The sequence below is a fragment of the Teleopsis dalmanni genome, chromosome 2 (assembly GCF_002237135.1).
Source record: "Teleopsis dalmanni isolate 2A chromosome 2, ASM223713v2, whole genome shotgun sequence".
Lineage (NCBI taxonomy): Eukaryota > Metazoa > Arthropoda > Insecta > Diptera > Diopsidae > Teleopsis > Teleopsis dalmanni.
In genome coordinates this window covers 86584084-86600940 of record NC_051847.1, presented here as the reverse complement: position 1 = coordinate 86600940, position 16857 = coordinate 86584084, and the positions used below count along the sequence as shown (strand labels likewise).

Sequence of the window (16857 nt, the reverse complement as noted above, 5' to 3'; positions counted from 1 at the left end):
TGAGAGTATAAGTATATTTTTATTTTAGAGCACCTAACGTGTTTCAGTAAGGATAGTACCTCTTTTCTATCCTAGTAATAAGGCTAGTAATAGGAACTTCCACTTGGAATACACTGCAATGATTCGCCAGTCGGGTAGATAATTATATTTCAGGCTATGATAATAGACTCTTCTCCCCACCTTGGTATTCAACTAGAATCTATTCAGATATTTGGAAGAGTAACTTTTTTTATCGTATTCTCATTTTTTCCATTATATTTCAACTACAAATTAAAGCTATACTAGACAGAATTTGCTGCTTTGACTGCCAATTTTCTAAATATGGAAACATCTTCATTATCACTTTGTGTTTATGCTACATTATCCTTTAGTTTTAGGGCTGATTTTGTTACTACTTGCTTTTCCATGAGATGAATGAACGCCAAATTCAAGATAATGTTCGAAGCATCTATCCTTCATTATAATGACATAAGGCGGCTCTTCGATTTCAATGAAATGAATAAATTGATTTTTGAGTCTGGAAATGGTAAGATACCATTACTTCGACACGGGTTACGTTAACATTTCTAGTAAATCTTTTCTTCAGTACTATTTTACACATTTTTAATGTGCACAATCCATTCCAACGTATAAGTCTTATTATTATTGCTATCAAGAACCATTTAGATTTGATCAATATCCCATAAAAATATTTAGTACGAATAAGGGGAGTTGAAACATCTTCGTTCGCGAAGTTTATTAACTATTTCGTTACCATTTCATAAGACGTAAGCAGATATCCAAGTATGACATTATTTTAAAGGTCGGACGTGTTAAATTTTATGATCTACGGTAGACCATATTTTAATAATTATAACACTTAATTATACTATTGTCAAACGAAAAGAAATCGGAAAGAAGAGAACAAATACATTGCACTGTTTAAATTTAGTCTTTATACTTGCACAATAGATTAAAATTGAATTACAACTGATTTAAATAATAATAATCATAAGATAAATATATAACTTATATATGGTATCGCCCATTCGAATCGTGAAGTAACATTATGTTAACATAACTTTCTTCGTAATACTTTCCTAGTTTAGGTTCTATACATAAGAAAGAATAAAATAAAAACATGCAACAAATAATTTCTCTACAAAATAAAAGTATTAAAATTAAACAATAAAAATAAATATAATGAATTAATTCAATTATTTTATAGATGGTTTATGATTTCGTTATAATATATAACATAGCACGTAAATTTATTATCCAAGCTCGAGCATACTAGTCAAGTACGGCTTCGTGTCAGTTGGCTAATAAACGCTGACTCTGAGCTTCAAATTTGGCAGGACACGAGTTCAACCTGCTTACGAGACTGGTGCTTACAGTCTCAAAAAATTATTTACGAATAATTAAACACGAAAATTACTTCCAAGACCACTGATGATGGTTATTTGGCAATACTCAAAACAGCTGTATAGTCAGCCAAAAATTCAATTAATTAAAATAATATAAAAAATAATTTTGTGTTGTTGTAGTTCACTATTTTTCGAAATCTCTCTAATAAATATATAATTTATTTCTTTAACTGGAAACCATAGATTCGTGAAATCTTTATGAAGTAGAGTACCTACAACTTCGCCTATTGTGATTATAGGTACGCAATAATAATTGCTTATAATTAAATATAAAGCGACGTGAAATTGAACTAATTAAATTTTTATTAAACATACCTCTCCATGTCATGGATAATTACTCACTCCAACTGTTTATCCAAAGTTTATATAAAAACCCAAAATTTGGCAAAACTTGATTTTTAATTATTGAGCAAACTTGCTGATCCGTTGATAGAATGAATCCCATCTATTTATTAGCATCGTATTTTATGGTAAATATTAATTTACTTTCATTAATAATATATTTACGTTTTCAAAAAGTTAGTAGCGGCGTATCCCTTAGATTCGGAAGATTGTGAGCTTTACGCGCCAAGCACAATGGTAAGGTGTCACATAAATGATCGAAAATTAGTTCGATGATACTTTTTTTGTACTTTTGAAAAGCATGAATTCTGTTGCGATATACACGATGAAAGCTCCGAATTTATGGATTGTCAAATTGAATGGTCTGATAAGATTCACTACACCAACGACGAACAGGAAATGAATTATAATTTTGTAAGTTGTTGTTGTTGTTCTTTTGCATTTAATTTTATTTAAAATTCAGGCTAATTATTTCCATATGCACAGTGCGTATCTGAATGTGTTTACAATGCAACGCATTATTTGGGTGCGGATCGGAAATCTTTGAAAATGGGACTCATCAAGCATCATCTGTCAGAATTGCATGGAGATGAAGCATCCGAAGCGCTAATGTTGAAAACATATGAAATGTGTGGCAAACATGGTAATTAAATTATAATTTTGAATTTTTGGAAGCAACTTGTCAACGATGTCAACCCTAAAAATAGTGAAAAATAATTTTGTTTTTCCAAAAATTAATTTAGCAAAAGATATGTTGGAACACAAGCACGTTAAGGAACTGGCGGAACGTTTAAAGAAATATAATTGTCATGTATATCCCGGTTTAGTCTTTGAATGCGTCTCAAATGAGTTAATATTGAACTGTCCACCAAAGCAATACCACTCGAACGCGCCATGTGATCATGCCAAAGATTATTTAAAATCCTGCCTGAAGCATAAAAAGAATTGAAAGTATTAATTATTGAATTAATAATTAATTTACACAAGAAATTGTATAAATTAATATATTAAAAAATATAATATACAATGACAGAAAATAAAATTAAAAAAAATATTAAATAAAAAAATAATAAATAAAAATAAATAAAATAAAAGAAAACAATACAATAAAAAATAAAAAAATAATAAATAAAATAAAAAATATAATATAGTAAATAAAATAAAATAATAAATAAAAATAATAATAAAATAAAAGAAGACAATGCAATAAAAAATAAAATATAATTAGCTCAGCCAAACAAAAACAAATATTATTATAATTAATATTATTATTATTATATTATTAATAATATAGCAAACAAAAATTATAAATAAAATAAAAAATTTTTGCGCTATTATAAGTCAATAAATAATTATGTGTATTAAACTACATTAGATTTTTATACGAGTTTTGTAATATCATGTATATTTTATATTATAGTCTTACGAGTACTTGTAAGACTTTATCAATGCTGATGTTTTCAATGCCTTTAACAATATTTTTATTATGTATAAGTTTCCTTAATTATCTGGAAACTAATATCAAAAATATACAGATATCGATTACACAGTTTTGATATGCATGCATACAAATATAGGTTTAATACAGTTTGGTTGGTGAATTGCAGTATCAGTTCAATAGACATTCTTTCACTTACCATTACTATTTGAAAAATTTATTCGATTATTCGCCTTTTTTTCATCGCATTCCCCGCTAGAAATCTAAGAGATAGAAACTACATTCATCCCAATGAATGTAGATAATTGAACACTTCTTTCGTCCTTATCGAAATACAGTCCGACAAACTATCAAAGAAATATTTCCCCAATATGGTTTTTTCTTCTGAAACCCAATGGTATTATTCAATTAAATGCTTGAATTTCTTTATTCCTGTGATTAGAGAGAACAGCAGTAAGCTTTATAACATTTACGCAGTTCTGTTAATAAGTTTCAAATATCTCGTGTTATATGACGGCCGGTTCAACCGGTTAGTTAAGTGTCGTCCAATTATTATTGATAAACTAAAGAAAATAAAGGTAACTACTTCTTTAAACGATCAATAACAATAGCAATACTCAATATGTCCTTTAGGCGACTTGGGATTAGCTGCTAAAAGTTCAGCTTGAAAAACCATGCGAATTGCGAGAAAACTCCTGACCATTTATTAATTCTAACATATTAATAACAAAAATTAAATGTGGCGCACACAAACTGCCTATTTCAATCCATATTCCTTTAGGTTTGGTAGCTTACAACGATGATCGATTGCAACAGTGTTTATCTAAGTTGACCTGGTCAATGACTAACATATCGATTTCAGTGAAGAATGATGTTAAGGCCATCATGTACCAAAATATTTGCAATTTTAGGTAGATGTTATTTGTAAATTTCCAAATCTTACAGCTATAGAGTAGAATTAGCTATACGTTATTGCTAATATTTGGAGTCCTATAGGCATTGATTTTTTCTCAACCATCAAACTTTCTACAAAGACTTGCATATTACACATTATTTATCAATCATAAAAATAAAATAATTCTACTATAAAAAAGACGAGATTAGTTATATCAAATATTGACGATATTTTACCGATTATTTAAATATAAATATTATAACAGCTTATAATTTGTGTTCATAATTAATAGCTTTAAATTGATAACCATTTCAAATCAAAGTTTTATCATCATCTTTGAAAATGTGAACTTAACGAATAATGGAAATAAAATAGCATATTAAATCCAGTGGCATATCCAAGAAGAAGTGGGTCTTAGAAGATAAATCCCTCTTTGAACTGCTCGAACAGTTCGAGTATACTTGAATTCCAACATTTAGATCAACAACTTCAGAAGTTCGGAAATGCTCGATAATATTTGAGCTACTTGAACTGCAAATCTGTTTATGTTTTGTTTTTGTTATATTTAATAAAAATATACAAAACAACATATACTAGATCACCATATGATGTTCAAATATATGTGACCGGCTTGCTGTTCTCGAGATAATTGCTCAAGTGCTTCAAACAGCTAGAATAATATCATAAGCACTCACATTACATGACGTTATCATCTATTTATCGATGTGACCTGTCTGTATTTACAAAGTTTCATTCAAAATTCAGAAACTAATTTAACGACATCCAGGCACACAGACGTTGGTAATTAGATTAGCAAGTTACGACATTAGTAGAAAAATGTATATGATTTATATCAATCCCCATTTTTTCTTCAATGGATTGCAAACATATTAACAAACTTAGCATATGAAAATTGCTAAAATTTCACCAAACATCACAAATTTGCTCAAATTTAAATAAGAAATCCCAAAGAATTCATATTTGCTTAAATTTCAATCCCCTAAATCAACTATTCTGTTAACTTAGTCGTGAATTTAATGGAAATAAAAACAATTCAAAAAGAAAATGGAAAAAAACTAAAATTTCATAAAAGTTCATAAAATTTAATTATTAAAATCAAATTCTTTACTTACGTCTTCCATGAATAATTCGGAGAAAAGCAGAGTTATCATTCACGGCAGATTATACAAAGCAGCAATCCAAGCTTCGATAGCTGAATCAGTTGCAGGATTTAAGCAACCTCGTAAACTTTTATAGAGTTCATAGAGAACTATTGTACGTTGCTTGAATTTAAGTTTTAAAAGGATTTTCGTTAATACCCTTATTTTACTAATGTATATATAATTTATGTTAATTAGTAATTATAAAAGAAATTATAATTAAAATAGAATTTATAATTTAATTCGTTTTTATATTTGTTACTGGGCTTAGATCGTTTACTAAACAAATAAATAAACAACCTAAGCCAAATAACAAATATAAAAACTAATTGAATATTGGTCGTATTAACAATTTATTTATAATTTTAGTTATGAAATTATAGCATTATATATATCTGTATCAATATGAATTATTTTGCAAAAATGCTTTATCTTATATACCAAAAAAACGACCAAAAGTAAATTAAAACATTTTTTTTAAATAAATAACTCCATCAGCATTAAGAAAAATAAATTATTTATGAGTACAAATTATGACAGAAATATGGAACATTTTTACAAATTTAAAACTAATGATCAATAAAACACTGACTATCATATAACCACTTGTGACTTTCAGTAAAATATCCTATAATCAATTGTTGGTTTTAAAGTGAATAAAATCAGTGAATTAATTTGCTGTTATTAAAAAGTGCAAACTTGAGTTTTTAATTACATATGATGTCTTTTTTTATAAAAATTATTAATCTTAAAGAAATTAAATAATTCACTATAACAATTTTGAGATTATATAAACTATGTTGTACTAAGAATTTAAATTGTTAAATCATTAATCAAAAAGTATCGGACATGAGCGTGTTTTTTAGTTGTATATTCCACATGTTGTGTCTTAAAATATGCGATAAGTTTTGGGATAACAGTAAAGAGTCCAACGATTTTGTAGAACTTTCAAATGTTCAAAATTCAAAGCTTTGTTAACCAAAGCAATCTCTTCAAATACTTCCTTGTTCTTCTTTTCTTCATATGACTTAAGCAGAAGTTTGTACATGCGCCCATATTGAGATTTACTGTAGGCGTACCATAAAGCGAATGGAATAACCTAAAATAGAAATATATATGAAATAAAAATTTTAATACCATAGTTTTTAATATCTTACTTTTGAATCTGTTACTTCAACATATCTTAAAATATCCAAATAAATATCGTCCAAATCCTTAGATTTTGTGCTCAAATTATTATCTAATATGCCCAACTTAATCAATGCAATGCCTTTCTTAACAAAAGCTTCTATCAGTGTATTTTTTTGTTTATCCATATTACTAAAATTAAAAGGAAGATTAATAAAAATTTATTTATATTTTGCATTAAAAAAAAAAAAAATATTTTATTTAATAATAATAATTTATTAATAATTTTAATAAAGTTATTTTAGTAAATAATTTTTAATTATTTCTTGTAATAATATATATAATGATAATAGAATGATTAATAGTATAAATATTTATTAATATTGAAAATAACTTTAATATTAAAACCGATTTAGAATCATTAAAAATAAATTTATTATAATTAAAATTGAATATTTATATTCATTTATGTTAAAACAACTATTTAAAAATTATATAAATATATTCTCACCATTTAATCTTAGCTGCGTTCTCGCGTGAATCAAATTTCATGCCATAATAGGTTAAAAGCGCATCTTTTTCGGTCTCTTTAATGATAATATCTGATAATTTTACAATGCGTTCCAAAATAATGCGTAGTTTTGTAATAGAGTTTTCTTGTGTGTCTTCTTTCGATTTATCGCTATCAACATCCTGCTTGAGTGAGTTTTCAAAAGTGAACGGAAAAATTGCTTTCTGCTCTGGTGTTTCGATCAATTGAATCATTAGTAAATGTGGCACTAAATGTTTGGGATGCTCAGCAACTATTTCAGCATAAATTTTTTCAGCCATGTCAAGTTCTATAATTTAAAACAAATATTATTAATGAACTAAGTTCTACCTTTTAAATTAAATCATGTAAATGTATAGAATAAGCATAAAACTTCTTTACATTTTTTAAAAGACTCTTCCTTTTACAAAAGAGCTTTCTCTCACACAAATTAACTGACAGCGTATACGCATTTTTTTAAATCTATTTTAGTTTGTATTAATACAAAAAGAACAGAATTTTTTCTTTTACAAACTAAATATTTAAAAAATTTTCACGCAAAAAAAAACAAAAATTTTATCAACTAAAATTGTTTACTGGTTGGAATAACTAATCTATATGATTTACATATTTCTACCATAACAATGTGTTTACTTACCACACTTAGCTATCATTCCACATTTAAAATCCCGCAAATTTTCTTTATAATCGTCATTTGAAACTTTATTTTTTTTTGGTGAACCTTCTTCGGTTGTTACTGCAGTGCTAGATGCTGATTGTGCTAATGGTGGTGCCGCATCACCACCTCCAGTTGTAGCTGCCGGAGCAGGTGCAGGATCATTTGTAGGTTTAGCACCATTTTTAGTAGCACCGTTACCACTTCCATTACCATTGCCATTACCATTCTTCTTCTCCATTGGTCCCAATATATATGAATATCCGTAAGAATCTACACGACGAACAGTTTCATCCTTTGCAAAATGAATGGTTCCATGTAGATAGGAACAATTGGGTGGTAAACTTAATTTACTTAATTTATCCTGCGATACGAGACCAACATACAGCACTTTATCTTGATTTGGTCTAATAATTCCTGTACTATATTTACGTCCGTTAATAAGACCTTGATTATACTGATCATATAAGTCAACAGTTATGGTATTAGGTAATTTATATTCTACCACAATTGAAGCATCAGAAATCTTTTGTAATAAATCACGCTTCTCGTGACGTACTTGCAGCTTTAGAACGTAATCACCTTTATCCACTTTACCAGAACTTTTTCTTGAATTAGAATCTCCAGACATACACATAGTTTTATTACAGTCAAACAACATCCAAAATTGTGATTCAAACTCAGATTCATACAATAAGTCATTGAAAAATGGAACATGTATAGATATCTCTTGAGCTTTAGGCACATTGATATTATAGCTTAATATGTTTTGATAAATTTGTCGACCTTCAGGTATTATATCACGTGTAGAACTAAGCGGCGATATTTTTGTTTCATTTGGTTTGTGCAATGTAACTGCGGTTTTAAGTGCTACTTGAGGCTGAATTTCTTCAGTTCCAATGGAGTTGAGCACAAGTTTTTGTAAACCAATACCGCCATGATGCACAACTAAAATAAAGTGTTTATATAAAATAAAAGCAAACAGATATAATACATCTATTTTATTTTACTTACATGGATTATAATTTCTTGCACGTATGCCATGAAACTCTAAATTATATTTCAAATGAGTTGATCCTAAGTTTGACCAGTATTTTGCTACACACAGTTCAAGTATATTATTCTCCTGAAAAAACAATCGAATTAATTCTTTTTGCAGTCCTATGAAATGTAAAAAGTTTGAATTGACAAAATTTATAATAATAATTATTAATTGTTAGACAAAGTGTGTCGTGTCTGATGACCACCTAGGAATTGTTCAATTCCCTCGAACAACAACATTAGTTACTACAATTTCTATTATCCCCTCCTCTTTTCTTCCCCACCCTTACTCCAAACGCGACTCATTCACATCCCAACCCATGCATTCGTCTTGTAATCCTTACAGATTCCGGCGGGCTACAACAACAACAATTTCTATTTCAACTAGACGTTGGTTTTAGAAAAACTGTACATGCATGTACATATTGGCTACGAGTTTCAGGTATCAAACTTTGGTAATTGAGTTTCAGGCTCATTGCATTAGAGTATCAACATAAATAAATTCTCAGTAGTTTCGAATACCGCCAAACTATTAGCTTCAATTCCTGATACTTGTAGTCCAAAAATTATATACTGAAAACTACACCAATGGATATTCTAAAGTCGTCAACTTAATTGTCAAAATAAATATACGCTCGATTAAAAATTAAAATATTGAAGTCAAAAATTTCCTATATATATTAATCATTTACCTGGCAAGCAAATGTAACAGTTGTTGTGTTATCCGCCTTTACGTCCACAAATTTCATCGTTTCTAAAACTCTGCAGGAAGCTCGTGGTAAAAGTTGCATTGTATGTATAAAAAATTTTCCTATCTCATCATCTCGCTTCATATCAACTGTGCGCATACGCAACACTTAACGAATTAAAAATAAGAAAAATAATTAAAATTTAATTTAAAGTTCGTTAGATCGTTATATTACCTGCCCAAGTTGCATTTTTTGGTACTAATATAAAATCTCTCTGAATAGTATTTGGTTGAAACTCAATGCCAGCATCTGTTTTACATCCGCTTGGCTCAAAAATACGACTCTCTTCACAGTTCATGACATGAGGTTGTACAAGCGTTATTGGGATTTCAAATACAGAGCCTTTTTGTACACAACTGGAATCATAAGCACGAATACTGAAAGTAAAAAGTATAAATAAATATTTCTAAATATACATAATAGTTCACAAATTGTACACTTACACTGCAGTGTGAACACCAGGCGGTAAACCTGAAGGATCAATTGTTACCGGTATGGTTCGTAGTGTATAACTCATATCTAGATAAGCACCACATTTCACAAATGGCTGAGAAGACAATAAATTTAAACGCATATTGAAATTAATTTTATCTGTAGGATCTGCAATGAATAGGATTAAGAAAAATATATAAAGTATAACAACAGTTTTAGTTCTGTCTTAATAATACTTACTAGCATCTGCTTCATTAAAATATTTTGGTTCGACATTAACCTTGTATTCCAGAACTCGATTTAATACTGAATTTCTTACATGAATACCTTTCGCGCCCTCCACACCACAACGAACTGAAAATCTAATAAAAAAATAATTTAATTAATTAAAATTAATTAAGATCATATAAACAACTATAAAAATACATTTGTATTTGATAATTACCTAATCATATTTTCAGGAGCATTTGCATGTTCAATTAAATGATCAAAAGCTTTTTCGACATTTAGTAAACCACTTCCTTGTGCGAATGGATCTACATAACTAAGTTTCGTAGCAGTTGCGGTTATAGCACGCTTAATACTGAATGGCGTGTAAGCGATATTTTTTTGCTTTAAACCAGATATTAACAAACCTAAAGGAGATAAATGTATAAAGAAAATGAATAAAATATATAAAAGTTAGACAACAAATAAAAAATATATATATACCAACTGCTCCAGCAACATGCGGTGCAGCCATACTGGTTCCGTTCATCAGTTGCGATTTGCACATGGTAAATTGCGGCACAGAAGTTATAGCACCACCAGGTGCACAAACAGTTACACCTTGACCACCATCAATGCAAGGATCACGAGATGTCCAAGTATAAACGTTAGCTGGCAATTTTTCCCGTAAAACATATTCGGCTTCCATCATTTGAGGAGAAACGTAAGCACCAACACCTGTACGTAAATAAATTTTATTATTACAATATTTGCTAACTAAACTTTTTTTATAAAACCAAGTACTTCACAGTATTATAGGAGTGTACAGAGTAATTGATATGATTATTTGTATAATAGTTCTATTTATGATATAATCAAATTAAAAACAGATGTTTCTCATACTGATTTTTTAGTAAGAATCTAAAACATCTAAAATAATTAAATCGTATTGTATTATTTTACTTACATCTTAAATGTTTAATTAAAGAAAAATTTATTCATTTAAGTTTTATGTATAAGAGAAGTATAATTATTATATATAAGAAAACATGACCAACTATTTGAGTCTACTTGACAAAAAGAATATTTGGGGCAATGTATAGAGAAATATGCTTAGAAACCTATCTCTTTAATTAAAGGTTCTTTCGGTACAGATAGAGAAAGAGAGAGTAATTTGCTGATCAGATAGTAATAATGCCATATGGAAATACACAGGAAACAGTCACAGATAAACTGCAAATAGTACTCAACAATATCAGCCGTTGGACTATTATTATTATTATTATTATTGACATGTTCAAAAATATAAATTCAAGAAGTTAGTCTAATCACAAAAGATTTCCAATTCTTTCTATCACGCGCTATAGCTCTTAGTTCACTGAAAGATTTGCACGACTCTCTGTTTATTGTCCTTCTCCACGTAGTCCTTTGTGGACCGCGATTTCTGTTTTGTTGAGGATTTTATAATACAGCGGTATGTGTGATATCGCTAAAAAGTTTGCGTAGAGTGTGACCCAACCACCTATACTTTCTTTTTACGATTTGTTTATCAATTGGCTTTTGTTCTATTATAGCCCACAGTCGCTCGTTGCTGCCAGATTCTTAAAATTTGGCCATTAGACTACTGATTGGAAAATCAAAATTCACAGTACCGCACGTCTATACATAAATACTTATGTTCAAATCTCGATAACAAACTAACATAAAAATCAAGCCAAACAGGAATTTTAACAAATGCTCATTTTATATTGTAAGAGATTTATCTATCAGTTTTTCATCAAACCAATTTAAATGCATGGCAGAAACAAATTGCTACACCTCAACACTAACATATACCAATAATTAAAAAATTAAATAATATTTAAATATAAAATGGATTTAAAAGACTGTATACAATAGACAGAAATAAGAGAGGGAGTTGAAAACGAGAGAGGTTATTCGAACAAAAGCATATAAGCTTGCATTAAATTCGAATATTCGGTAATTCGCAATTGATTCGTTTGTTTACTATGGTATTTACAATACGTACAATACGTATTTACATGTCTATTTACACTGCTCTTGTGTCACAATAGTTAGATCCAAAATGGGCAAAATAGATCTTAAAGTGCTATATCTCATTCAATGCATTCATAAAAGTAAAAACTATTTAGCTAGCAAATTGGTTCATTACTTAAATCACATTTTACAATTTTAAAATTCCATATGGTAACTATGGAATGCATAATCTAATTGGATAGAGTGCGTTATTAGAACGGAAGTCACTAGCAATTATTTCTAGCTGACAAAACTATCTATTAAAACTAACGTGCTTTGTATGATAATTGAAAACTGGAGACTTACAACATTATACTGTTAAAAAGATATCAATATATGTCCATTTATCAGAACTCTCACTGTATATATTCTAAGCTTATTAACTTAACTTAATACGACACAAATTTATATGATTTAAAATTAGTATATATAAATATGTCATGCATGAACTAAATGAATATCGTATAAGCTGAAATTAATATTTATTTACTCTGAATATATTAACTAAAACCGATGTCATTAAATTTTAAGTACTTAATTAATAAAGCACTAAAAATGGATTTGACGTATACTACATGCGTTATTAGATTATATTTTTGCATATGCAAATAATAAATATGAATATTAATAATATTTCAGTTTGCTTAAATTTATAAAGCTGACTAAACTTGATTGTTATTGAAGGCAATAAAATAATGATTTATTAAATACGTTTATGATGTCATGTGACAATTTATAACGATTAAAAAATTTGCAATTACTCTGCAATTCGCATATATTATTATCTCAGTTTGTGAGATGTCAACGTCATAATTCACTTACCAATGCAACAGGGTTGGCTTATGTCAGGTGGAGTTCCAACTGTACCCAAAGCAGGTCCATGATTACCAGCTGATACAACCCAAACTACGCCATACTTGTTAGAAACCTCACTCATTAATTCTCCAATACGACTAAAATAAAATAGAATATATTAAAAATAGATTAAAACAAAATTCAAATGCTGTATTAAAAAGTTCATATTAGTATTTTACAAAAAAAGTGAATTACACAACGATTGTGATCTCACTTTGGCATTAAGTAAATATATTATATCGACGTGTATATGAAGTGATAAAGTGTGTGGTGCATGCAACGAATTGGATAGAATAAGGAAATGCATCATTGCTTAAGAAAGAAAAAGTTAAAAAACTCTACATTAAATGAATGATTTGCGGAAGTTAGAAATAGAAATGACGCCTGCGATTATTTTTTCAATCATTTTACTTTATTAAATAAATTTATTTAAGTGGTAAAAACTCTACATCTAATATATAAAAATCAATAAAAATCAATTTGCCTGCTGGTTACATGTAGACACTTAAAGCTTCCTACTGAATGTAAAATAATTTTATCAGACTATGATTAATAGACGTCTTCTATACATATCTACAAGTATGGCACTTCTAATTGTATCGATAATTACAACGATATTGACCACAGACGAAGTGCTATATTTAAACTTTTTATGTATACAAATATTTTTAAAAGTATTAAAAATTTTGAAGAACATTAGCCGATCATCTAAATAAGAAGACGGTAAGCAGAGTTATAACGTTTGGTTTTGATTTTTAATTAGGTCCTGAATAATTATGATTAATATATTTAAGACCAGATAGTTTTAAATAAAATAGAACCACGACAGGATAGAGAAATATATCAGTTAATATTCAAAATAAAATTACTAATAATACATTTTACTACTAATACATATAAAATAATTATAAGACATTCTGTTAATTTAAAATGTCTTAGAATGTAATTGAAAAAAGAGTTCTGTTATGTCATATTTTCAGTTAAATACAATTACAATCAATGTATCACAATTAAATGTATACCTCATACGACAAATCCTTTTCTTTCTTTTCTTTTTATCCATTTCTTCACTACAAAAACTTTTAAATAGCAATATAATCGACGTAAAAACTAATAGAATAAAAAGTATTTATAACTTACCCCGAATTGGTCCAATGAGAATGTTCACCATAACTCATATTTATAACATCAATTTTACGTCCTGTACTACACATTTCCATAACTTTCATCATGGCACGTGCAAGAGCAGTACCAGTCTCCATTGATGAAAGACGACCATCGCCGATAGTTAACGAAACAATTTTAGCATTTGGGGCAACACCGTTGACATCATTGCATGAATGACTGCCACTAGCAATGGAAGCCACATGCGTACCATGAGAAGCTTAAACACAATAAAAAGAAATTAATGTTATCTTTTACAATATTTTAATAAAGTTTATGACTTACAACTCATGCCAACTATTTCCAAAACGTCACCGTTATCATGTACATTTATTGAAACAGACAAATATTCATTTAAATTTTTCATTTCATGAGTTTTTGTATATTCGCCAATATGCACCGCGTTTTCTAAATCACCCTGTAATCAATTTTTTTTATAAAAATAAAATGATATTTAACTTTATTAGATAAAATACTTTTTCGGTTGTATCAATAGCTGCCCTCCAACCGTTCTCTGTAGGGTAAAGCACACAATCATAGCACAATCTAATATCTATGAATAGTTTATCATAACCATTTAACAGCTCCAAAGTAGCATCAAGATTCTCTTTAACTAACTTCTTATCCCACGTCAACTTCGAAGCATCTAAAACCAAACATATATATAGATATATATAACAATTATTTTAAAACTCACTTGTATTTTCTGTATCGAATTCATTAATTTTTCTAGATATATCGGCAATTGCTGATTTATTTTCCACATCAAACGTTTTACGTTTAAGGGCGGTCATCATGTTCTCTCTAATTTTTGCAGGACATAAATCATGCACAGCCTTTAAGCCCACGCGATACTCTCCTTTGGCAGTGTTTGCAGATATCATGTCAGATGTAAGCTGCAATTACACGTTTAAATTAATTAAAGAAGAAAACTACTTTATATTATATATTTACTATTTATACTCTTTATATAAGACATCAAGAACAAACTGTTTAATAAACCTATATATATCTTTGATTAACTCGGACAGACGAATCTATCAAGTAGAATTTGTATATCATCTTCCGATTGAAGGATATTTATTATGCTTTTTAAAAACAGACCTATCTTTCAATAACTTGGAATTATTATTTAAGTTCCAATGGGGTTTCCATCTTGCTTTAAAAGTCACTTGCAGAAGATCGATAATACGAATACATTCTATATAGTTTATTAATATATATTTTTAGTAGCCGCATAAGTATCTACGTATGTATCTTTAATTTGTGCATACGCTTTGTTTAGTATTTGCTTATTCAATTAATCATATATCATATGAATGTGTCATTAAATTTATAAATTAATTTAATAAATAGTGCATCATTGTAATAGCGCAATTTTTATCAAGTTTCTGTTAAAATATATATAAACATATAAAACACTTTTCCTCGAATTTAAAATGAATACCGTAATCCGAATAAAAAATATTTCATTTGTTTATATACAATAATTTTTCCACATTGAGTAATTAAATAAATCAAATATTTTATTTATAGAAAAGATACTCAGAAACAGACTATATAAATCCAAGTTACTGTTATGATATATATTTGCTATCGACATCTGTTTTTTTTTTGTTTGTCTAAGTAATGCAATCTGATCACTTTACACTTCTGCTTTAGTAAGCAATAAACAGTATTTTTTTTTTTTATCTTTATATGCAGCAATAATTACATACACGTAAGCTAAATTTATGTATAACATTTTTTATTTAAAATATAATGTTAATGCTTACCTTAAGTTTCCGGCCAGAGAGCCCTACTATATAACCTTTTTCATCTGCCGTTACTTTTGTTGCGGTATCTAAATCGCCACACCCTGTGCAATCATAGCGCTCAATTACTTTAACGGATTTACCGTTTACCAGCGTCTGAAAAAAATAGAAACAATAAAATCACAGTTACTTTTAATACCAAAGATAAGATAATTTTACCTGTAGTCCGCAAGCTTGCGGATCAACGCCTGAGTCAAATATAGCAATTGTTACATCTTTTCCATCATAGTTTGGATATTTTTGTAAAAAATTTACGACGCCTGTTTCAGCCTTGGGCACAAGAGCGCCGGCAGGAAAGTTGCCATCAATAATACCGGTTGCTGAACTCATTGCGCTGACAGAGTGTAGAGTTGGCGATTTCGTGGAAGACTTTTTTACTAAATTGATATTTTGCCCAAAACAATAGTTCTCCTCTATAAATTTTAAATAATTTGCAACATTTAAACACTTCTACTATCAAAGATTCGAATATTAACACAAACAATTTATTTTAGCAGTAAAACAAAAATAATTATAAATTTCCAAAGTCATTCACAAGCTTTTCGATGAGCAATGACAAGACGATTGTCAGTGCTGAGGTTGTCATATAAGAAGCAGTGTTGCTGTGGCAATCGTTTTCTTATAAGCACTAAAATTATATGATGTTTCCAAATAGGAGCAATTCATATGAAATTCAAATTACACTAAAATATTTATGATTACACTTTAACCTGTTTAAGCCCGTATTAATTTATTACAATAAATAGAAGTATTGCAATGGGCCAACACAACTCCTTGTATTGATAGAGGGGCCGTAGAAACAAATACATACGTCAAATAGTTGTTTTTGATGAAAATAAAAATACGGTTATAATATTAAATTTAGTTTTATTAATTTATTTATCGATTTAAATTCATAAATTGGTTTTACCAGTACACCAAAAGAAAATTCACGTAATTGCAGTAGGTTAAAAACATTTTGCGGGCCGCACAAACATTACGCAA

At 28.7% G+C, this 16857-nt stretch overlaps 2 protein-coding genes across 3 annotated transcripts; one reads left to right on the top strand and one right to left on the bottom strand.

The window, feature by feature from the left end:
• The first annotated feature begins 1840 nt into the window (after nucleotides 1-1840).
• LOC119674987 lies at nucleotides 1841-2697 on the top strand. Its single transcript, XM_038086147.1, has 5 exons — nucleotides 1841-1876; nucleotides 1926-1985; nucleotides 2049-2162; nucleotides 2235-2391; nucleotides 2492-2697. The coding sequence occupies exons 1-5, from the start codon at nucleotides 1841-1843 to the stop codon at nucleotides 2695-2697; spliced, it is 573 nt and encodes a 190-aa protein (XP_037942075.1).
• Nucleotides 2698-6130: 3433 nt separating this feature from the next.
• LOC119677420 (tripeptidyl-peptidase 2) lies at nucleotides 6131-16439 on the bottom strand. Of its 2 annotated transcripts, XM_038088758.1 has the most exons (19): nucleotides 16033-16439; nucleotides 15835-15969; nucleotides 14757-14955; nucleotides 14536-14705; nucleotides 14345-14477; nucleotides 14036-14279; nucleotides 13918-13974; nucleotides 12863-12993; nucleotides 10508-10741; nucleotides 10242-10431; nucleotides 10037-10158; nucleotides 9808-9964; nucleotides 9539-9741; nucleotides 9308-9471; nucleotides 8589-8700; nucleotides 7557-8522; nucleotides 6881-7208; nucleotides 6399-6561; nucleotides 6131-6340 (listed from the first exon to the last, which is right to left on the bottom strand). In XM_038088758.1, exons 1-19 carry the CDS (start codon nucleotides 16201-16203, stop codon nucleotides 6131-6133), a joined length of 4089 nt encoding a protein of 1362 aa, XP_037944686.1. In that variant the 5' UTR covers nucleotides 16204-16439. The 2 variants fall into 2 exon arrangements, with proteins under 2 accessions (XP_037944686.1, XP_037944687.1); XM_038088759.1 differs by lacking the exon at nucleotides 13918-13974 and having other exon boundaries at nucleotides 16033-16438.
• Between the last annotated feature and the right edge of the window lie 418 nt (nucleotides 16440-16857).

Bases quoted from the DNA above. Each gene is read 5' to 3' on its own strand.
- LOC119674987 (XM_038086147.1), top strand. From the start codon at position 1,841: ATGAATCCCATCTATTTATTAGCATCGTATTTTATG. The intron at 1,877-1,925 runs GTAAATATTAAT...GTTTTCAAAAAG, and splicing joins TATTAGCATCGTATTTTATG to TTAGTAGCGGCGTATCCCTT. The intron at 2,392-2,491 runs GTAATTAAATTA...AAATTAATTTAG, and splicing joins TGAAATGTGTGGCAAACATG to CAAAAGATATGTTGGAACAC.
- LOC119677420 (XM_038088758.1), bottom strand. From the start codon at position 16,203: ATGAGTTCAGCAACCGGTATTATTGATGGCAACTTTCCTGCCGGCGCT. The intron at 13,975-14,035 runs GTAAGTTATAAA...GCTATTTAAAAG, and splicing joins TCTCATTGGACCAATTCGGG to TTTTTGTAGTGAAGAAATGG. The intron at 7,209-7,556 runs GTAAGTAAACAC...TTTAAATTATAG, and splicing joins TGGAATGATAGCTAAGTGTG to AACTTGACATGGCTGAAAAA.